Source organism: Benincasa hispida, chromosome 11 (genome assembly GCF_027475165.1).
Source record: "Benincasa hispida cultivar pf3 chromosome 11, pf3_genome.v1.1, whole genome shotgun sequence".
In the NCBI taxonomy this organism is placed as follows: Eukaryota; Viridiplantae; Streptophyta; class Magnoliopsida; order Cucurbitales; family Cucurbitaceae; genus Benincasa; species Benincasa hispida.
Genome location: NC_143488.1, coordinates 15,925,204 through 15,949,832, shown reverse-complemented (window position 1 = coordinate 15,949,832; position 24,629 = coordinate 15,925,204). Strand labels below are relative to the sequence as shown.

Here is a 24,629-nt window from a genome sequence, read left to right as displayed (position 1 = left end):
TTCTTATGCTGTAAAGAATGTCATGTTATTGCATTAAAAATGAGTTGATTTTTTCTTTATTTGGAAAAAGAAAGCTTATTTGTTATGTTGACTATGAAAGTGTTTATACCATCATCTCCTACATTTTAATATTTATTATTTTAAATGCAACTCCAAAATATACTTATTGCCATATAATGGTTTGATATTCTACATAGTCTATGAAGCTCAATAATATCAACACTATGAGTATCAAGAACATAAGCTCTTATAATAGCAAACTCTTCCATTTTGCGGTACATGGATGTCGTGACGTCACGTTTGACCACGTTACAGTGGTAGCTTCAGCAGACAGCCCCAACACAGATGGAATCCATATTTCATCATCGAGCGGTATCAACATCATGCATTCAGTGATCAGTACTGGAGATGATTGCATCTCCTTGGGCCCTGGAAGTAAATTCATCAACATAACCAATGTCCAATGTGGTCCTGGCCATGGAATTAGTATCGGTAGCCTTGGAAAGTACCCAAACGAAGAAGACGTCTTCGAAGTCACAATAAGAGACTCCACATTCATTGGCACGTCCAATGGAGTGAGGATCAAATCATGGTCATCTTCATATTCTAGCATGGTTAGCAATGTCACATTTCTCAATCTCCAAATGAACAATGTCAAAAATCCTATCATCATTGATCAAATGTATTGCCCCGGTACTTGCGATCCAAATGATGAAATGGTATATATAAGATAATTTGAGAGCATTATGGTTTTAAAAAATATTGAATATAGTAATATATATATGTGTGTGTGTGTGAGACTCTAAAGCAAAATTGTGATTTTTTGTTGGCAGAGTAAGTCAAGAGTGCAAATTAAAGATGTGAGATATGAAGGCATAAGGGGGACTTCAATTACCCAAGTGGCAGTAAATTTTGAGTGCAGCCAAGTTTTTCCATGTCAAGACATAGTGTTGCAAGACATTAACCTTCCTTTCAATGGTGGTGGCCAGCCAACTTCCATTTGTCATAATGTTAAGGGTTCTGCTTTTGGCCAACAACTGCCTCCCTCTTGTCTTTAATTTCCTGGTGTTCCATTTATTCTTCCTCGCTAGAGAGAGAGGTGGGAGGAGAAGATAATTATTTCTCAAAATAATTTAATAAGAACCCAATCTAGGTTTCAACATAGTTAATAATAATAATGTTATTTTTAAGATAAATGGCACACAAAGAAGAGAGACAATCTCTTTTAAAGAAAGAAACTTTTATTAAAAATGTACCAAGATGGACACTTTTGGGACTATATTTTTTTACTCTCTCAATACACAATCACTCACTTTTATTCTAGGTTTCTCTCTAACTTTCTTGTTTTTCTTTCTTCCTCTCTTTACTTGCTTTCTTGCTTTACAAATGAGGACATGTCTTCTATTTATAGGTATGAGACCTTTGAACCTTTAAAGAATATGATTTTTCTAGACTTTTCTTAGATCTAATCAATTCTAGATAATTCTATGAGATTATCCTTATCTAAAGGAATTCTTCCTTGGAGCCTAAAAAAACCCTAAAATATTTCTTGATCTTTTCTTTGAGATATATATTTACAGTTCTTCTAGATAATCTAGAGATGTCTTATGTTTACACTTAAGCTATATGTAGATACTTCAAGAAGACTTCAGAATAGTTAGTGTTGCTCCGACTTAAACATTTTCCCTCAATGCTATCTATTCTAGCTCTTTCCATCATCTCAAGCATTTGTTGGAACTATACATTACTGGATGCTCTTAGCCTTCTGGCACTATGTCTCAACTTTCCTTCTTAATGCATCTATTTCTTTTTTCACGTTCTTTGATTTGATGTTTTATGATGCTTCTTCCACTACAAAAATTTTGGCTTTAGATATCATTTCCAAACTTACATCATATACTTATGAAGACAGGTTACAAATCGTTATTACATCTGGTGACATCGTAGGTCATGATGGCGGTTCTAAACCACCATCAAAACGTTCGCCATTATATATATATGATAGCAGTTGTTTGTGGTGTCGGTTTAGAACTGACATCATACCCATGTCATCATACGTTTACGATGCCAGTTTGTTACGATGTCAGTTTGTAACTGAAATGGAACCCATGTCATCATACATATGAAGGAACTCTTAACGAAGGGCATCCATGAGCGTGTTCGGATCTTTCCGATTTCATTGTGAACGAAAAACCACACACACATTCTATAATTATGCAATTTACATTAATTAACGGCATGCTTTGATAAATAAAATACAAATGATTGAGTTCTCATACCAGTTGAAGGCTCCCTTCACTTTCGAACTCAACGCAGTGGAAGAACCTCTACATTCTCTATCGCTCAGCTAAACAGTCGGCTACGGCAACACGATTGTCTACATGAACAGCAGCAACACAAACAAGCACGAGCAAGCAGGAGGGGGGATGACACCACCACTTAGAGCCCTTGGTATTCTCGGAGTGAGAATCCAAAGAGTGATCTTTGTTGAATTTGGTTGAGGTAGACGATAAGCAAGTGGGAGAGAAAGCTATCGTATATCGTGTATGCTTATCATTTAGATAAAGTTACATGATCGTGTAGGTTTTACTAAGCGATCGTCTAGTAATAGATAAACGATCAATTAGAAAACACAGCACGCTAGGCGATTGTTTAGTGAAGCTAAGCGATCGTTTAGAGAAAAGCGTGTGATCATTTAGAAAAAAGTGTGTGATCGTTTAGACGCGGATGTGCGATTGATTGAGTGATGAAGCTCTATCGTATAGGCTTTCAGCTAAGTGATCAAAACGTTTTCACACCGATTGCGATTTTTTCGATCTCTTGCAAAAATGAAACAAATTTTAATTTTATTCTACGGTTACAATAACCGAATACTGAGTTTCCCACTAACGCACGATTGAGGAGAAGATTTCGGCTAATTATCACATAATTAATCGATTTAATTAATAAATAAATATAATCATATTATATTCTTACCTATAGTTTGATATCATATATCTACTATAGTAATTTCTCCTCCACTTGATATAAATCATATTTATATCTAATTTCCTCCAAAATAATGTATCTCATACATTTAGTCCATTATATCATATATAATTAACCAGTTCAATTATATCATATATAATCGAACTCCCTCTTGTCAATTTGAACATTTCAAACTGACCCAAAAACTGATTTTCGACTTTATCCAAGCTACCTAGGGGACTTTATGGACCTATAGCTCAAAGTTCTAACAGTACGTGAATAGCTGACTAAATCTTTAGCCACGAGATCCACCATTCGTTAACTGCCAGACACTCCACTAAAGACCAAGAGTCGAACTCTTTTTACCACAGATATATTTTTGTGTCCATCGGATGTAACCAATCATGAGTACGATGATCCTTCATAGATGCTCATAAGTACAGTTGGGCCAATTTACCGGTTTTCTCCAATAGTTACATCTCACTCCTAAGTACCATTAATTCCTCTAATGAATAATACAACTTAGTCCAACTATGTGTGAACACCTCTCGGGCCAAGAGAAGGTGTATGGCGCCACATCGTTCAAACCCTGGAATCAGCCCTTAAGAGAGCTATCTATCTACTTGTCCCTGCTTCGGGGAAGGAGTGAATTACATCTTGTGTAGTTGAGTTCCCGGCTCCCAAATCACACGATTCCCCAAATGGTAGGTTTGAATCGGCAACTTAGCCACTCGCACCCATACAAATCAAAGGACCGCCCCCAATAGCAAGAGTTCCTAACTCACTCAGGATTGAGGTCATGTTACCTATGGTCATCCTAGTGAAGTGAAGTCTCTGTCATGAACGGTGTTATATAAAGAGACGTTAACACTTCGTGGTCAGGTCTTATATAAACTCTTTGTATAGGATGCCCTCGCTCGTATGTCCTCTACACAAATAATCAGGATCATATCATCTGTGAAAAGTCATAACAATTGTGACCATTTCACAAAGCAGGTTGCATCCGTAGCGTTACCAGGATAAGGTTTCCCTCCTATATCCATATACTACAGACCATTTTGGTTATCACTTAAGACATGATCCACTTGTATGTCACCACATATATGCTTAAGTTACATACAGATAACCAGGAATTTTATGTTTATTGGTTTGTAGTAAAACAAATAAAACATATAACTAAGCAAAATCACGATGTGAAGTAAATATCATATATTATACAACACAAGCATTCGTACAACCTGTTTACAAATTACAGGACACGAGACTTTAGGACATCAACCCCAACAATATATATGATGGTGGTTTGTTTATAGTAGTTATTATGATAATCTACTATGGCAGTTTAGAATTGACGTCATATCTTCTATAACTGACAACAAATATATTAACATAATATGGAACCTTAATCCCGAACAATTTTTTTTTTTTTACAAAAATAATAATTCTTAGTTCCTATTTCAGTTATTTCTTTAACAAAAATGTTCAACAAAACAGGGACAAAAATCTAAAACACAATATGTCATTTCACTACAATATTTATCTGATTGAGTTTCAATGTAACGCTCTTAAAATAGCTATACAATATGTTTCAGATCTAACAAAGCTACAAAAATATCCTAACAACCAAACAAAGCTACATAATTTGTTTCAAACTAACACAAAATACCTAAGAGCTTCCAAATGTTGAAAGTGAAGTCAAACAATATATGTTGCACCAAAACACAATCAGATCAAATGAAGCTTGACAATTCCACCCACCCAACTCGTATGTCCTCATTGAGTTATTCCTAGGTAAAAGGGTTCTCAGTATCAAACTATATGAAAGCAAATAAATAACAAATATTACAATAAACTCGTTATTAATAAGTACACAATATGTAAATAATAATATTAAGTTAGAAGAGTGACATATAAGAGATTTGATAGAATATCTAGATAATAGAATACCTCTCTCATGAACCTCATTACATAATAATCATATTATTTGCTTAAATGATAAGGTACTTATCCTTTGATTTATCACAGGATGTAACAAAAATTTCAAGGTAAGTTCTTTGAAGTATAACAAGTCATTTGAATAAAGGGAGAAAATACTAACCCAAATTCATTGAATAACCAACCAAATTAAACCTACGAAATCATGTATGAAAAAAAACATGAAATATGTAAGCATGTGAGAATAAAAAACTGAAATAGGAAGAAATTACATTAACTAAGCTTATCAGCATAAACTCAACTCAAGAAATAAACTCAACAAGTTAATGATAAGTTAATGATACTCATGAAGTTAATAGAAATCATCACAAAGTTACAAAAAGTAGTCTACCAACCAAAAAAAAACTACATAAAATGTTCCAAAGTTGTTTTGTTGAGGGCACTTCAACCTTGTTAGCGAGGGCACGACAAGACAATTGACAGGATTCTCACTCGATTGGCTAGTGTCCTTGAAAATGATGCAACTATGTCGTTGGAGCTGACTACTTTGAACAGACTCAATACTTGATTGTTTTCCATCAACAACATCAAAAATCTAGCATGCAAGATATAAATTTAAGTTGAACAATTTGGATATTAGAAAAAAGGACGGAGAACCATATAAACAATGAATAAGAATGAACCCATCTTGGTGGATCTAAATTTAAATGAGATTTTCAATAATAGTGGCTTATTGCACATACAAATGACTAATAATTTAGACCATCATTTCGAAATTCTAACAAATCAGTTGTAAGGAAGAAAATAAATTTGTTAAACTAGAAGTCTCCAACAACGTGGAACCAAAAAAAAAAACTCTTGGAATTATCATTAGCAATTTGAGTGAGTAACTTTTAGAGGAGGAGTGGGGAGCAACTAACTATTTTCAAAGTGATAGATAGAAATAAAATTTAAGTAAGAAAGAGTTCTAATAGAATTTGTTGAACAAACTTCATGTATTTCACTAAACAAAGCAGCCAACACATTCAAAGAAGGTGAAACAAAAAAATTAGAAGGAAAGAGTTAAAAGGGTCCATTGTTGTAGGGTTATATGTCCTAAAACTCGTATTTTGTAAACATTAAACATATTTTATTTTGCAATAAAGATATTATTGAAGTTTATACAGTAAAAGATGTTATTGAATATGTGATTTGCACCTTTTAACCCTAAATCCAATAAAATAAGAACCTCTGGCTATAGTATGAAGACTTGAACTTTATGTTGAGACATAAAAGTGGATCAAGTTCGAGTAATAGTCAAAACGGTTTTAGTATAGGGATTAGGCTAGGTACCTTATCTTGGGGACACTATGGATGTGACCTACTTTGTATTTGATATAAACGATGTGATCCTAAATCGATCATATGGAGACAAGCGAGTGGGGACGTCTTATGCAATGAGCTTGGACAAGACCGGATCACGAAATAGTCACTTTTACTTTATAACACCGTTTACAATTAAGAATTGACTATTTCAATTTGATGGCCAAGGTAACTCGATCTTAATCCTGAGCAAACTATGAACACTTGTTTATTCGGGTTTATCCTTTAATCTGTATGGGTGAGAGTGACTCAACATCGCTGACTCAATAAACCTCTCATTTTAGGAGTAAGATCAGGTAGATAGCTGAGGATATAGTCTTGCAAGATAGAACTCAATCCTACCCGATTCTAGGGATAGTGGATGGTTGTTCTCTTAAGTGTTGACTCCGGATCTCGAACAAGGGGTCTTGCCCTTTCACTGGCCCAAGAGAGACTCGGTTTAGTGGTTATACCGCAAACCAATTGTTCATTAGAGGATCAGCGGGACTTAAAGAGCAAGATGTAATTACAGGGGTAAAATGGTAATTTTTGATCCAGTTGCAATTACGAATAAACTGTGAAGGATTGACTTACTAATTATGGTTAAATTGAGTGGACAGAAATATATCTACAATAAGGAGAGTGCAGCTATTGATTTTTAGTGGAGTGTTTCGATATTATCGAATATTTGTTAATTAGGTTAAAGAGTTTAGTCGGTTAATCTCGGATCATTGGAGCTCATGATCTGTAGGTTCTTTAGGTCCCTCTGCTAGCTCATATCGGACTAAACCTTAGAATAGTGATGAGAACATGAAATGTTCAAATTTGAAATAGAGAATTATAGTTAATTATGTACAATATAATTAACATAATTATATAGTTTAATTATTGAATTAAATGAAATTGGAGAGTTGTAAATATTTAAATTTGGTTTAAATATTGTACACGTGAATGGAGATTCACGTTCAGGATTGGTGTTTTATTAATTTAATATTTGATTTTGAATTAATTTGATTAATTAAATTGTTTAATTAATTATTTAAAATTAATTATTATAATTAATTTATTTTAATTAGTTTTAAAGAAGGAAAATTATTTCAAATGGTAAACCTGTTGAAAATATTTACAAGATATAGCAAAATTTTAGAACTATCAATGATAGATGTTGATAGACACTGATAGAAGTCTATCAGTGTCTATCAACATCTATCACTGATAGTTCTAAAATTTTGTTATATTTTATAAATATTTTGGTTCATTTTTCTATATTTAAAATCAGCCCTTTAAAGAAATGAATTTTATTTAATATTAATTATATGAATTAATTTTATATAATTAAAATTCATTTAAATTTTTTATTTTTTGAAATTCAAATTAAATTGAATTTTGAAAATCCATTTTAGTTTTGAATTTATGAAATTCAAAATGGAAAATTAGGGTAATGAGTTTTTCCCACTTATCCCACTAATTAACACATATCCCACTCAATTGCATTCTAATTTAGTGTCACTTTGTAGTTAAATCAATTTTGCATGTAATCTTCTTTAAAGGGAATAAAAATGGATTGAGAGTGGGTTCCAATGGTTGGGCTTTTGAAGCCTAAAACATTCTCTTAAAGTGTTGAACACAAAAATTCTCCCTAACTTCAAATTCCCTTTAATTCTATCACAAAATTGGAACTAACAATCTGTTCTAAGATCGGAGAATAGTGGGCAAGACTTTAGCAGTGGTCCATGATGAGTTTATGATAGAATAATTCAAGGGATTTCCCCTTTTGAACATGTGTGTTTTATTCCTAAATTTATTATAGTTAGAGTGCTTAGAATCTTGATTTCCTCCGCATGTGCGTTATATGAAATTTTCGCAAATGTACGAAAAGTTCCATAAAATCAGACGCATTTTTCCAAAACCGACATCATAAAGTCAATTTGTCATCGTTTAAAAAATGCTATCTGATATCTAAAGCCAAAATTATAGTAGTGTTCGCATGTTGTTAGTTCTTTAAACACTTCTAATGTTGCATTGACATACTTGAAATTTGGTATTCTTTGTCTTGTTGATCTCTGTAATTGTTGTTCTCGATCATGTACACCACTTTGCCAACGACTTTATACATCCTTAATTGCTCCTTTTCATCCTTGTTATTTTCTTCTTCTATTGGAGTTTGTTGTACTTGACTTATCTCTTCTTTTAATCTTCTTTAAAATACCTCTCGTCCTTGGGTGTCTTTCATGATTTGAGTGTCCAATAGGATGATGCTTCATCAAATGCAACATTTGATGTATAACATTGGCCATTGATAGAGTCGATGCACTCTGACCTTAGGTGACTTTTCTTATTCTCATAGGGGCCCTTTGCTAACATGAAATAGGTGAAATCCATTTCTTGTCCTTATTAATAATATGCCACTGACTTTGAGATCTCGGTACACTTTGACACCATTAGGTCCAAACACGACAAAGTTGCCTATTGATGTCAATTGAGATAATAACACCAAATTCTTCTTCATTCGTAGCACATAACATATGTTCTCCAGTTCCACTTAATTATAACATTGACCCTCTTTTCTATGCATGTATTTTCAATCACGGTTTTACTAAATCCCCCTACTTCAAAACATTTCGGACTTTTTTCTTCTTCTTTTGTTCCTACTTTCTTTTGATATTTAAATGACCTTTGTTTTGGCCATTTAAGAGCACTTTTTCATTATTGCTCTTTAATGTGACATTTGAAATTGGCTTAGCCAATGCTTCTTGACTAGCAAGCATATTTTTTTGGTCAATGAGAGAAGGACGGCCCAATCTCGAATAGAAGTAATAAAGCTTCTATGTTCAGGTTTAAGTTCATGGATAATAATTCTCGTCATTCTCAATTCTGAAACGGCGGAAGTAGAATATAATTCAAAGCAACTGACAAGAGCTCATTCTCTAGAACTCAAATCTCACATCATTTTTCTTTGAGAAAAGTGAGACAAACATGCCCCATGCTACCTTTGGTGTCTCCACTATATTGATGTACTCCAACATTTCTTCATCAACTGTAGTTTTAATTGCAAACATGACCTTACTTGCCTTGATATTCCAATTATACAAAGAATTAGCATCTCAGGTGAATCTGGGAAAACTTTTGGATAATTACTATCAAGTCAACTCAAGATCAAAAGAAAGAAAGAAATGAGGGAACTCATCAATTTGGAATGAGATGGTACAAATGAAGAAACAAGTTGTTATTTATATACTAGTAACAATATAGCATTTGTTTGGTAGAGAATCCAAATTTTGCTTTATGTTTTCAAATTTACTAAGCTCAACAAATATGTGTTTGAAAACTGCTTTCAGATTTTGTGATTTAAAATGTACAAATTCTAAACATAATATTTTTATATTTTCATTGTTTCCATATTTTAAATTTTGAATTTTAAAATGCAAAATTACATTAAATAAAAATAAAAACACTTAGAACTATAGTATTTCATGTTATAAATTCAATTTTTTAAAAAAATAAAATAAAATATATATTATGTAATATATTATAAACTATATAATTTTACAAAATAATAATTATACAAAAAAATAACATAAAACATGTTCATAAATAAATTAATAATAATTTATATTCAATTGTAGTTGGGAAACTACAACAAGTTTTATGATTTAAAAATATGATATCAATCACATTTTAAACAATTATTTAAACTAGAATCTAGTTCCTAAATTTGTTGCCAAACACATATATGAAAAACATGAAATACAACTCTATTTTCATTGAATCCATTATTTTCAAATCTTTGTTTCCAAAATGCCTACCAAACACGCTCTTGGTAACTCTCCAAAATTTAAAAATAAATTAATTAAGTTAAATAAATACAAAATCGAAATGTTTCACAAATTTTACTGAATTGAGTTGTTACTTGACCAAAATCAAACATAACTCATTAAGATTGAAGAAACTACAAATTTAACTTTTCTATATATTAAATTTGTACATGAAACATCATCTAATCTGCTTGGTTTGAATTAAATTTGAAATTTCTACCATGAATTTAGTCTTCATGTAATTAGATTCACTTTTTTATATTTAAATATTCAAGAATATGTTTCACTTTCTTTCCCTACATTATAAACATCTAACCACTAGGCTTTCCTTTCTTCCAGGATTTTTAAACTGAATAAAATCTTTCCGACTCTTTCCACGAATTAGAGCCCAACTATTACACCACCGCTCCTTTTACGGGTTCAAGAGCAAACTCAATCCTTTCTACGGCTTAGGATCAAACTGTTACAAATATTGGAATTTTTTAAGAACACAATATAACTCTCACTAGAGTGGATTTACAAGTTTTAGCACTCAACAAGTTTATCTTCATAATACAATAATATTCTTTCAAGAATAAGATGAAAAGAAAAAAATTGGGAACTTAGAGAGAACAACAATTGAACTTTTGAGTTTTGGATGATTATGAAATGTAAAATTCGTTGGTTTAAAAATTGGAGAGGAAGATGGTTTATATAGAGATGGAAACATTTTTAAAAACCACAATTAATTTAGACCATTGGATTTTGGAAAAGAAAAATCAATGGTAAAGATTTTAAACTAAACTAGTCGTTAGATATAAACAAAATATAATATTAAATTCCTTTTCTTTTGAAATTCATTTTCTTTTTAAAATTAATCCAAAAAATAAAAAACATACCATGTGTCAAAAACTAGCCGTTAGACACAAACATAAAATAATATTAAATTCATTTTCCTTTTAATTCATTTTCTTTTTAAATTCATTCTCTTTAAAGTCAATCCAAAAATAAAAAACATATCATGTGTAAAAAACTAGCCGTTAGACACAAGCATAAAATAATATTAAATTTATTTTTTCCTTTTAAATTTCTTTTTAATTTCAATTTTTTATTTTAATTCAATCCAAAAATCAAAAGTCCATCATATGTTAATCTCTTAATGATTCACCATTCAACCAATATGCTGCCACATGTCTACATGCAAATGATCTAGTTATGCTACGTCATCCACCACGGTATTTTCTCTATAAACTTGTTTCGGTTATATCGTCTTCGTTTTTGCTCCGATTTGAGTGATTCAAGAGGTGTTGGAATCGTTGTTCCGAGCTCTACGTTATGGACATATTAAAATACTAAGATTTTCAGTAATTAAAAATTGAGTTTGTTATCATCAAAATATTGATTAATTAATTAATTAAAATTAATTAATTTGAGATTAAGGGCTAAAAAGCCAACAATCTCCCCATTTTTTATGATGACAAACCATTCAAGAAAAATAACTTGAAATACATGTAAACCATATGTAGCACATAATAAAATTCAACATATCACCATAAAGATCATTCTTGAAATTCACTCAAAAAAAATAAATTCTCCCCCTAATTAATACAATCAAAATCATAACAAATTTATAGCATATTTTTTTAAACTTCTCCCCTTTGGAATCATCAAAAAGAATAATTAAGAAAAATTTAGAACTACATAAATGTTTCCCTTAAAAACATGAACATAAATTTAGCACAACTTCCCCTAAGAATATTAACACATGTTTTCCATATCTCCCCCTATCAAAATGCCTTCTAAAAGATTTAACAAGTAAAATTATAAAATCAAAAGGCATCACAACGAATAATACCGAGCTCAAGCCTATTTTTGCAAAAGTTTTCTTCATTCAAAGGCTTGGTAAAAATATCCATTAATTGATTATTAGAGCCTACAAATTCAATAGTAATATTATCATTTTGCACATGCTCTCTAATAAAGTGATGTCTAATATCAATATGCTTAGTCTTAAAATGATGTATAGGATTTTTAGTCAAATTAATAGCATTAGTATTATTACAAAATATAGGCACATTATCAAACTTTAATCCAAAATTACAAAGAGTTTGTTTCATCCAAAGAATTTGGGCACAACAACTAGCAACTGCAATATATTCCACTTCGGTAGTGGATAAGGCAACTGAATTTTGCTTTTTACTAAACCAAGAAACTAAGGAACTACCAAGAAATTGACAAGTCCCACTAGTACTCTTACGGTCAAGTAAACTACCCACAAAATCCGCATCGAAATATTCTACCAAATTAAATTTAACATTTCTAGGATATCATAAGCCTAAATCAATAGTACCAAGCAAATATTTAAAAAAATTTTTAACGGCATGTAAATGTGATTCCTTAGGACAAGATTGAAATCTAGCACAAAGATATACAATAAACATAATATCGGGTCTACTAGTGGTTAAATAAAGTAAAGATCCAATCATAGCTCTATAAGTTTTTATATCCACACACTTATCTTTTTCATCTTTATCAAGCTTAGTGGATGTGCTTATAGGAGTTTTTGCAATTTTACCTTCATTGAATTTGAACCTTTTGAGCAAATCCCTTGTGTATTTTTCTTGACTTATGAAAATATCATCCTTGAGTTATTTGATTTGGAGTCCAAGGAAGAAGCTAAGTTCTCCCATCATACTCACTCAAATTCACTATGCATACACTTAGAAAATTCTTCACACAAAGATGGATTAGTAGAACCAAAAATAATATCATCCACATATATTTGTACTAAAAGCATGTCATTTTCTTTAGTCTTAATAAAAAGAGTAGTATCAGTTTTACCCATTTTAAATCTATTCTCAAGCAAGAAATTACTAAGTCTATCATACCAAGTTCTTGGAGCTTGTTTTAAGCCATAAAGAGCCTTTTTCAACTTATAGACATGATTAGGAAAATCAAAACTTTCAAACCCCGGAGGTTGTTCTACATAAACTTCCTCCATGATATAACCATTTAAAAATGCACTTTTCACATCCATTTGATACAAAATGAAATTCTTATAAGAAACAAAAGCAAGCAACATTCTAATAACTTCTAATCTAGCAACGGGTGCAAAAGTTTCCTCATAAACTATTCCTTCCTCTTGACAATAACCTTGAGCTACAAGTCTAGGTTTATTTTTAATGATATTTCCATTTTCATCCATTTTATTTCTAAAGACCCATTTAGTTCCAATTATAGAAACATGAGAGGGCCTAGGGACTAACTTCCAAACTTTATTCCTTTCAAATTGATTTAATTCTTCTTGCATAGCTAAAATCCAAAATTCATCATTTCTGGCATTTTTAAAACTTTTTGGTTCAATTTGAAAAACAAAAGCAAAATTATTAAACATATTAAGAGAGGAACGAGTTTTCACACCTTGTTTGGGATCACCAAGAATTAATTCTTTGGTATAGGAAGGAGCATACCTCCACTCTTTAGGCATGGATGAAGAACCAACTTCATTCTTTTCGATTAAGCTCACCTCTTGCTTACTTGAAACAATTTCCTTGTCTTTGTTACTAACAAGTAAATCTCCAAAATTTCCTTCTAAAACATCACTATAAATAGGCTCATTAGAAATAACATTGCAAGATTCATCAAATACTACATGCATAGATTCCTCAATTACTAAAGTTCTTTTATTAAAAACTCTATAAGCTTTACTAGTAGATGAATAGCCAAGGAAAATACCAACATCCGTTTTAGAATCAAATTTTCCAAGTTTTTCATTGTTATTCAAAATAAAACATTTGCAACCAAAAACTTTGAAATACCCAATATTTGGAATTTTGTTATGCCAAAGTTCATAAGGAGTTTTATCCAAAGAAGGTCTAATTAAAACTCTATTTAAAACATAACAAGCGGTGGTAACGGCTTCTACCCAAAAGTATGTAGGTAAACCATACTCATGTAACATTGATCTAGCAAATTCTTGCAAAGTACGATTTTTCCTTTCAGTTACACCGTTTTGTTGAGGAGTTCTTGGAGCGGAGAAATTATGAGAAAAACCATTTTCTTCACAAAAAGTTTCAAAAGCATTGCTATCAAATTCTCCTCCATGATCACTCCTGATTTTAGAAATTAAAAAACCTTTTTCATTTTGAACTCTTTTTGCAAAACTAGAAAAGCTTTTCAAAGCATCATCCTTATGTTTTAGCATCAAAACCCAAGTAAATCTTGAAAAATCATCAACTATCACAAAGGCATAATAGTTCCCTCCAAAACTAGCAATTCTAGAAGGGCCAAATAAGTCCATGTGTAATAGTTGAAGGGGTCTAGTTGTAGAGATTACATTTTTAGATTTGAAAGAGGACTTAGTTTGCTTACCCATTTGACAAGCATCACAAACTTTGTCTTTTTCAAATTTAAATTTGGGAAGACCTCTAACCAAAGAATTCTTGGAAATATTTGAAATTAAGTGCATGCTAGCATGTCCTAGTCTTCTATGCCATAACCAAGAATCATTATGCAAAGTCGATAAACATTTATCATTAATAGGACAATCATTCAAATCAATAGTATAAACATTTTCATCTCTATTTCCAACAAATATAACTTTTCTATCACTAGCATTTTCAATGATGCAATTCTTTTTATCAAACACAACTCTAAAGCCTTTATCACACAATTGACTAATACTAAGTAAATCATGCTTCAAACCATCAACCAAAAGTACATTTTTAATTAAAATAGAAGATTCATTACCTATACTACCTTTACCAATTATTTTACCTTTCTTGTTGTCACCAAAGGTTACAAGACCTCCATCCTTTTTGGAGAGAGAGACAAACTTGGATGGGTCTCCCGTCATGTGCCTCGAGCAACCACTATCCAAGTACCACTTGTTTTTCTTAGAGGCTTTCAAACAAACCTACAAACACAAATGTTCAAGTTTGATTCTTTGGTACCCACACTTGTTTGGGTCCTAGATGGTTAGCATTGATAAACTTAGGAATTCATTTCATTTTTGCATATACATTTAAGGCATTGGATTTAGACAAGTAACAAGAATAAGTTGTATATCCAAACTTGCCACATGAGAAACAAACAACATTATGTAAAGATTTCTCTTACAACAAATTTATGCACTCTACTTTTCTTGGAGAAATTATTCCTTGGAGCATTGTGAAACTTTGCCCTTTGAGAAAAATTTCTTTTTGGAGAAGTAGTATGAGCATATTTCAATTTAAAACACTTAGGTCTAATATGGCCTTCAACACCACAATAATGACATATAGGCACAAAGTTAGATTTACCATGCTTAGACACAACCTTAGGCATATTAAGCTTAGGCATATTATGAGATGCTTTAACAAAGATAGTTTTAGAACTTGAAGGAGTAGAACATTCATCAATTTAGCCTAAACCTCTTTTATCACCAAAAGGCTTGCCTACTTCAATTATCTTGTCTAACCTTTGAGCACCTATTGTCAACTTTTTAATAGATTCTTTAGCCTTATCAAGTTCTTGCAAAGCACTAAATTCCTTTTCTTTGAGTAATTTAATCAAATTATCTTTTTCACAACTATCATGCTCAAGAAATTTAACTTTGTCAAGCAAGGCATTTTTCTCATCACAATCAAAAGCATGCTTGTCACAAGAGATATTCATTTCATCAATATGCATAGCATCATGCTCATTCTCTTTTAAGCAAGCAATTTCTTCAAGTAAAGACTTATTTTTACTAGATAAAACATTGTATTTCTTTTAAGCACAACACACTTAGAACTAAGTTTTTCTAAATCATTTTGCATATTTTCAAAAGCTTCGAACAATTCATTATAAGAAAGAGGTTCTAGAGTTATCTCATCATTTTGTTCATCCTCTTTGTCACTATGAGCCATGAAGCAAAAATTGGCCACTTCTTCATTATCACTCCCACTTTCGCTTTCATCGCTATCATCCCAAGTAGCTTTCATTGCTTTCTTCTTGGATTTCTTGGATGATTTGAGAAAATGACAATCGGTTCTAATATGACCTGGCTTCTTGCATTCATAGCATATTACCTCATCATTTTTGCTCTTTTCACCTTTTGACTCTTTTTGGTTGGAGAGATGCTTCTTGAATTGCTTCTTTCTCTTGATGAAGTTCTTATACTTACATGAAAAATAGGCAACATCATCTTCATCAAGGTCATCTTCATCTTGGGAGTCAACTTCTAAATAGATGGTCTTTAAAGCTATACTCTTTTCTTTGTTTTTCTTCTCATCCTCCATGTTTTTCTTGATCTTTATCTCATGCGTCAACAACGAGCCCATGAGTTCATCAATGGAGAGAGATTTGAGATCCTTTGCCTCTTGAATGGCGGTGACTTTAGGCTCCCATTGTTTAGGCAAAGACCACAATAGCTTCTTTATCTTCTCAAGATTTGAGTACTTTTTCCCAAGTCTTTCTAAAGCATTGACAATGTTAGTAAATCTAATAAACATATCGGAAATAGCTTCATTTTCATCAATTTTAAACATTTCATATTGATGAACTAACATGTCAATCTTTGTTTCTTTTACTTGACTAGTTCCTTCATGAGTAATTTCTAATTTATCCCATATCTCTTTAGCGGTTTTGCAAATAGACACTCTATTATACTCAACTTCATTCAAAATATAAAATAAGCAATTAATAGCTTTGACATTTAAAGAGCATGCTTTCTTTTCATTTATTGACCATTCTTCCTTAGGTTTTATAGTGCTAACACCATCAACATCTTTTGTTGGAATTTTAAAACCTTTCTCAACAATATCCCATAAATCATAATCAATAGAAAGCAAGAAAAATCTTATTCTATTTTTCCAATAACTATAATTAGTACCATTAAAGAAATGAGGCTTTGTAATAGATTGACTATCGATAAAAGGGATAAAACCTAAAGTTGCCATAGCTCAAAAACAATTAAGTTTATTAAGAAATAAATATTTCAAGAAGAGCAACCCGCTCTGATACCAATTGTTGGATCGATATGGCAACCCTAGAGGGGGGTGAATAGGGTTTAATTAAACTTTTTTTCTAAATTGACCCAATTAAACTAATTAATACACTTTTTATAAATAATAAGAAAATTTCAATTTATGCAACAAATAAGATGACAAAAATGTGATAATTTAATTCTATCAAATTTTAGCAAATAAATAAGAACAAACTAAAACATACAATAAATTGCTTAAATTAATTGCAAAAATAAAAAGGAAAGAGTTAGAGAAGAAGACACCGTAATTTTTATAGTGGTTTGGTCAAACTCGACCTACTCCACTCCCCAAGCGCCTCTTGGAAATTTGAATAAAATCTTTCCGACTCTTTCCACGGATTAGAGCCCAACCATTACACCACCGCTCCTTTTACGGGTTCAAGAGCAAACCCGATCCTTTCCACGGTTTAGGATCAAACCGTTACAAATGTTGGAATTTTTGAAGAACACAATACAACTCTCACTAGAGTGGATTTACAAGTTTAAGCACTCAACAAATTTATCCTCACAATACAATAATACTCTCTCAAGAATAAGATGAAAAGAAAAAAAAAATTGGGAACTTAGAGAGAGCAACAATGGAACTTTTGAGTTTTGGAGGATTATGAAATGTAAAATTTGTTGGTTTAAAATTTGGAGAATGAAGATGGTTTATATAGAGATGGAAAATTTTTAGAAACCACAATTAATTTGGACCATTGGATTTTGGAAAAGAAAAATCAATGGTGGAGATTTTAAACTAAACTAGTCGTTAGATACAAACAAAATATAATATTAAATTCTTTTTCTTTTGAAATTCATTTTCTTTTTAAAATTAATCCAAAAAAAAAAAACATACCATGTGTCAAAAACTAGCCATTAGACACAAACATAAAATAATATTAAATTCATTTTCCTTTTAATTCATTTTCTTTTTAAATTCATTCTCTTTAAAGTCAATCCAAAAATAAAAAACATACCATGTGTAAAAAACTAGTCGTTAGACACAAACATAAAATAATATTAAATTTATTTTTCTTTTAAATTTCTTTTTAATTTCAATTTTTTATTTTAAATCAATCCAAAAATCAAAAGTCCATCATATGTTAATCTCTTAATGATCCACTATTAACCAATATGCTGCCACATGTCTACATGCAAATGATCTGGTTATGCCACGTCATCCACCACGGTATTTTCTCTATAGACTTGTTTCGATCATATCGTCTTCGTTTTAGCTCCGATTTGAGTGATTCAAGAGGTGTTGGAATCGTTGTTCCGAGCTCTACGCTATGGACATATTAAAACACTAAGATTTTCAGTAATTAAAAATTGAGTTTGTTATCATCAAAACATTGATTAATTAATTAATTAAAATTAATTAATTTGAGATTAAGGGCCAAAAAGCCAACATTTCCTACACGATTGTTTAGATGATCGTTTACCTTTTTCCTACACGATCGTATAGACGATTGTTTACTTTTACTACACGATCGTATACTTCACCTAAATGATCAAGCATCCTGTCTATGCGATAGATGACCTCTTCTCCCACTTGCTTGATCATTTTGTACGGTCACTCTTCCTCCTTCCCTCTACCAAATCCAAACAAAGCCCACACTTTGGATTCTCACTCTAAGAATACTGAGGGCTCTAAGTGGTATTGTCTTCTCCGATTCCTTCTGTTCGAGTGGTGACTGTTCGAGGTAGACGGTTGAGCTTCAGACTCGAGAAATCTTCATCTGGTAAGATTTCTTAATCCCTTTAGTATTATGAAAATTTGTTTGAATGTATATGCGGTAATCTGTCACAATGAATTGGAAAGATCCGCTTCCGCTCGTAGGTACTCTCGAGTAAGAGTTCCTTCATGATGATGGTTTGTTCAAAGCAGTTATTATTATAATCTACTATGACAGTTTAGAATTGACGCCATATCTTCTATAACTGACAACAAATATATTAACATAATATGGAACCTAAATCCTGAATAATTTTTTGTTTTTTTACAAAAATAATAATTCTCAGCCCCTATTTCAAATGTTCAACAAAACAGGGACAAAAATCTAAAACACAATTTGCCATTTCATTTCAATATTTATCTAATCGAGTTTCAATGTAATGCTCTTAAAATAGCTATACAATATGTTTCAGATCTAGCAAAGCTACAAAAATATCTTAACAACCAAACAAAGCTACAGAATTTGTTTCAAACCAACACAAAATGCCTAAGAGCTTCCAAATGTTCAAAGTGAAGTCAAACAATATATGTTGTACCAAAACACAATTGGATCAAATGAAGCTTGACAATTCCACCCACCCAACTCGCATGTCTTCATTGAGTTCTTACTAGGTAAGAGGGTTCTCAGTATCAAACTATATGAAAGCAAATAAATAACAAATATTATAATAAGCTCATTATTAATAAGTACACAATATGTAAATAATAATATTAAGTTAGAAGAGTGACATACAAGAGATTTGATAGAATATCTAGATAATAGAATACCTCTCTCATGAACCTCATTATATAATACTCATATTATTTGCTTAAATGATAAGGTGCTTATCCTTTGATTTATCACAGGACGTAACAAAAATTTCAAGGTAAGTTCTTTGAAGTATAACAAGCCATTTGAATAAAGGGAGAAAATACTAACCCAAATTCTTTGAATAACCAACCAAATTAAACCTACGAAATCATATGTGAAAACAAACATAAAATATGTAAGCATGTGAGAATAAAAAACTAAAATAGGGAGAAATTACATAAACTAAATTTATCAACATAAACTTAACTCAAGAAATAAATTCAACAAGTTAATGATACTCATGAACTGAAATGAACTTATAGAAACCATAACAAAGTTACAAAAAGTAGTCTACCAACCAAAACAAAACTACATAATATATTCCAAAGGTTTTTTGTTGAGGGCACTTCAACCTTTTTAGCGAGGGCACTACAAGACAATTGACTAGACTACTTTAACTCAATTGAGTTGTTATTTGACCAAAATCAAACATAACTCATTAAGATTGAAGAAACTACTAATTTAACTTTTTTATGTATTAAATTTGTACATGAAACATCATCTAATTTGCTTGGTTTCAATTAAATTTGAAATTTCTACCATGAATTTAGTCTTCATATAATTAGATTCACTTTTTATGTTTAAATATTCAAGAATGTTTCACTTACTTTTCCTACATTATAAATATCTAACAACTAGGTTTTTCTTTCTTCCAAAATTTTTTAAAATGAAACTATTACATTGTGGTTGTCTTATAATATCGTTGAATGTAGTTTCAATAATCGGCATGTCCCTTTTAAGAGATGCTTCTTTACTTACATGCATTCAACCGATAAAAATACGGTCAGCCGAACACATTATGGTGTCCTAATCGAATAATTCTTGATGTAATTTCACATTTACTTTTAACATGGGTGGTATATATTTTAGAAATTTTCTAACTTTTTATTGATGTGGGTCCCTTTAATGAGGTTTCATATACTTGGTAAAAACCTCATATTCTCATACTTAAATGATTAGTATGAAACGCGTTAGTTCTCATTGTGATGAAATTTAGAGGAAGGTAAAAATGGGAGAAATTGGAAAGAATGGATAAGGCTTAATTCCCTAATAGGTACAATCTAAGAACCTATTTCTACCAAATAAGATTAAATTGTAATACCTAGTTACCTTAATATATCAAAACATAATTCAAATAGGAAATAAATCTAACTCTAATAACCTAATCTGATATACTTTAATATTTGTATTCTAGAGATTTGGATCTCTTAGATAGGTGATCTCAAAACATAAATTTGAAAACAATGGATCCAATAAAGAAAAAAAAATCATATTTTCATGTAAGTTTGTAGTAACGTATATTTTAAAAATTGGATCTCAACTTAAACAATTATTTTTAAAAATATGTGTGAAATAATATATTTACAAATCATAAAACTAGTTCTAGTTACTCACTAAAATATCTTGTTATATAAACTATTAATAACTCACTTTTAAACATGTTTAATGTTTAAAAAAAAATTTGTATAACTATTATATACGGTAATTGTTTTAAATAGTAAAACTACTGAAAATATTTTCAAATATAACAAAATGTCATTGTATATTAGTGATAGATCATCATAGACTTGGAGTGATAGAAGTCTATCGCGGTCTTTCATTAATAGACAGTAACATTTTGTTATATTTGAAAATAAGTTGGCTCATTATCTTTTATTTGAAAACAACCCTATTATGTAACAATTTATAGAATTATAAGACATGATATTATATATTTCTTAATTTAATAGAAATGAATTGGGTTTATTACATTAAATACTATATATACTAAAATTTTTACCTTTTTTTAACTGTAAATTTACATTTTAAAATTTCAAATATAAATTTGAAAATATAAAATTTTTTAAAAAAAAACAAAAGAATCTGTTGAAGGCATATTCATAGAAAAACTTAGTAAGAACATAATCAAAATTGCCTAACAACCATTAAGTTAGGTGTACTAAAAAAATGTTTTCTTTCTATGAAACATTTCTCCTCCTTAAATGGTTTTTTTTTATCTAATAATACTCTTTTTAACCCTTGTTAATAGATACCATCATCTATGAATGTTGAAGAATAGCAATGTCACTCTTCTTGAAATGGTAGCAGTAGACCAAATTTGAGGATAACTCAATTATTTGAGATACATATATCCTCAATTAATAGAATAAAGCCTTAAATATATTCATGCACATTGTTAAACTAAAAGATAGTGTATAAAAGTCAAAACGAGTATGATTCAATTGGCATTTAGATGTTTTAAGGGCCAAAATATCTATGGTTTTCAAATTCTCTTCACTCCCTATTATACCAAAAAATGAAAGAAACAAAATGTATGAAACAAGAGTGTAAGTGTTATGACAAGATCAAGAAGAAATTATACCATTCCTCACGAATATTTTTTTTTTTTATCAAAAGAGTTTAAACAAAAATGATTTTTAAAAAAAAATACTTTTTTCTTGTTATTACAAACAAACCCTTAAACCCTATAGATCAATTGTCATGCATCTTTCCTTCTATTCAATAATACACATAATTTTATAAATGAATTGATTTTCAACTTCTCATTATGTAATGGAGTTTAGGGCTTAATTATTTCTAAATTCATTTTTTCTGCAAGAGAGATCAGAGATACAAAAGAAATTTGAGGAAGGTAAGACTAATTTTTTCCATTAAGGGTGAAATCTCATTAATCTCATTAATCTCAATGCCATGGTTTATGAATAAAATCATTATAGAGATTTTCTAACAAAATAAATTGACCTATAAAAGAAACCAAAAACTCAGTTTTGCGAGTTATTCCATTTTTGGTTGTTAAAATTCTGTTATAAAAATGAAAAAAAAAATGAGAGCAAAAATCAGCCATCTTTGAGAAAGAAACAAAAGAAGGGGGAAAAAATGGGTTTGAGTTATTTAGCAAATGGATGTGTAATGTCCATTATGATATTACTTTGCATTTGTAAATATTGTAATGCTCAACCTAAAGTGTTCGATATCATGCAATTTGGTGCCAAACCTGATGCAATAACCGATAACAGTAAGGTATAATTTTTGTTTTCGATATCAAACCACAAATACTTTTAAAATCAATTCAAATAAATTTTTTAAAAAGTTTTAAATATTTAGATCTATGACATATCTTGTAGTAATTTCTAAAATCAATGATAATAAAAATAAATAAAAATAAAATAAAATAAATATTTGGGGATAGTTTGTTAACATTTTTGTTTCTTTTATTTATATATATATAATCACTTCTCACTCGTTTTTCTCTTTTTTTCTTCCAAAATGATGTAAGAAAGTTTTGGAAGTTATAAACTACATAAGTCAAGATGTTTGATACATATTTGACATTTTCTAGAATTATATTTGTTTTCTTACCATCTTTTTACAATGGATTTCATCTATTCATAGGAAAAAATTTCTATTTTGAGCCAAAGTTTAAAAAAACTAAATAAATTAAGCTTAATTGATTTGTTTGTATAATATAGGCATTAAGTAACGCATGGAGTGAAGCTTGTGGAAATAGTGGAGGTGGTGTGGTTTTGATACCAGCACAAGGAAGGTTCTTAGTTTTGCCATTGTTACTTCAAGGTCCATGCCATGGCTTCATTCATATACAACTTGATGGCGAATTATTGGCACCTGTCAATAAGCAGTTTGCCACCGGTGACTACTGGCTTAGTATCAACCAAGTCAACAACTTGTTCATCGATGGTTTGGGTCGCTTGAACGGTCGCGGTTCTACCGCTTGGCCATACAGCTCCGCTAGTCGTCCCGTCGTAAGTTCATCTTTTCTTTTCTTTCTCACTAACAATAAATCTAATATTACATGTACTATATGTTTGGGAGAACGATAAATTTTTTTTGAGTAAATAATAACCTATTTTCGTGTCTTTATTTCTATTACATTTGTTATATTTAATTTGGTTTTCATTATTTAAAAAGTTATTTGTTATGTTGACAATGAAAAATGTTTTTACGATCTCATCCCCTATATTTATTTTAAATGCAACTCCAAAACATACTCATTGAAATCTAACAATTTGATATTATTCTATGTAGTCTATGAAACTCACTAATATCAACACTGCAAGAATTAGGAACATAAAATCCTACAACAGCAAACTCTTTCATTTCGCTGTGCATGGATGTCACAATGTCATGTTTGATCACGTTACAGTGATAGCTCCAACAGACAGTCCCAACACAGATGGAATCCACATTTCATCATCAAGTGGTATCAACATCATGCATTCAGTAATCAGTACTGGAGATGATTGCATCTCCTTAGGTCCTGGAAGCAAATTCATCAACATAACCAACATTCAGTGTGGTCCTGGCCATGGAATCAGCATCGGTAGCCTCGGAAAGTACCCAAACGAAGAAGATGTCTTTGAAGTCACAATAAGAGACTCCATATTCATTGGAACGTCCAACGGTGTGAGAATCAAATCATGGTCGTCTTCATATTCTAGCTTGGTTAGCAAGGTCTCATACCGGAATCTACAAATGAATAATGTCAAAAACCCTATCCTCATTGATCAAATGTATTGCCCCGACTCTTGCGGTCCAAATGAAATGGTATGTATAAGATAATTTAAGAGCATTATTAGGGTTTTAGCAAGTATTAAAGATGGTAATATGATGGACATATATATGAGATTCTAAAGGAAAATGTGGTCTTGTTGTTGGCAGAGTAAGTCAAGAGTGCAGATTAAAGATGTGAGATATGAAGGCATAAGGGGGACTTCAAATACCCAAGTGGCAGTAAATTTTGAATGCAGCCAAATTTTTCCATGTCAAGGTATAGTGTTGCAAGACATTAACCTTCCTTTCAATGGTGGTGGGAAGTCAACTTCCATTTGCCATAATGTTAGGGGTTCTGCTTTTGGTCAACAATTACCTCCCTCTTGCCTTTAATTACCTAGTGTTCTCTTTATTCTTTCTTCACTAGAAAGAGGAGGAAGGGGAGAGGATACTTCATCAAAATAATTTAATAAGAACCCAATGTAGGTTTCTACACAGTAATAATTATCA

The 24,629-nt window shown here is 30.9% G+C and overlaps 1 protein-coding gene and 1 pseudogene across 1 annotated transcript; both read left to right on the top strand.

Moving 5' to 3' along the window:
• Positions 1-224: 224 nt before the first annotated feature.
• On the top strand, positions 225-1,058 carry LOC120090560 (exopolygalacturonase pseudogene; annotated as a pseudogene).
• Positions 1,059-22,586: 21,528 nt separating this feature from the next.
• On the top strand, positions 22,587-24,512 carry LOC120090559 (exopolygalacturonase-like). Its single transcript, XM_090306903.1, has 4 exons — positions 22,587-22,631; positions 23,081-23,371; positions 23,655-24,173; positions 24,288-24,512. The coding sequence occupies exons 1-4, from the start codon at positions 22,587-22,589 to the stop codon at positions 24,510-24,512; spliced, it is 1,080 nt and encodes a 359-aa protein (XP_090163029.1).
• The last annotated feature ends 117 nt before the right edge of the window (positions 24,513-24,629 follow it).

Coding starts and splice junctions, on each gene's coding strand:
- LOC120090559 (XM_090306903.1), top strand. CDS start 22,587: ATGCAATTTGGTGCCAAACCTGATGCAATAACCGATAACAGTAAG. Junction 22,632..23,080: donor CAATAACCGATAACAGTAAG/GTATAATTTTTG, acceptor TGTATAATATAG/GCATTAAGTAACGCATGGAG. Junction 23,372..23,654: donor GCTCCGCTAGTCGTCCCGTC/GTAAGTTCATCT, acceptor TATTCTATGTAG/TCTATGAAACTCACTAATAT.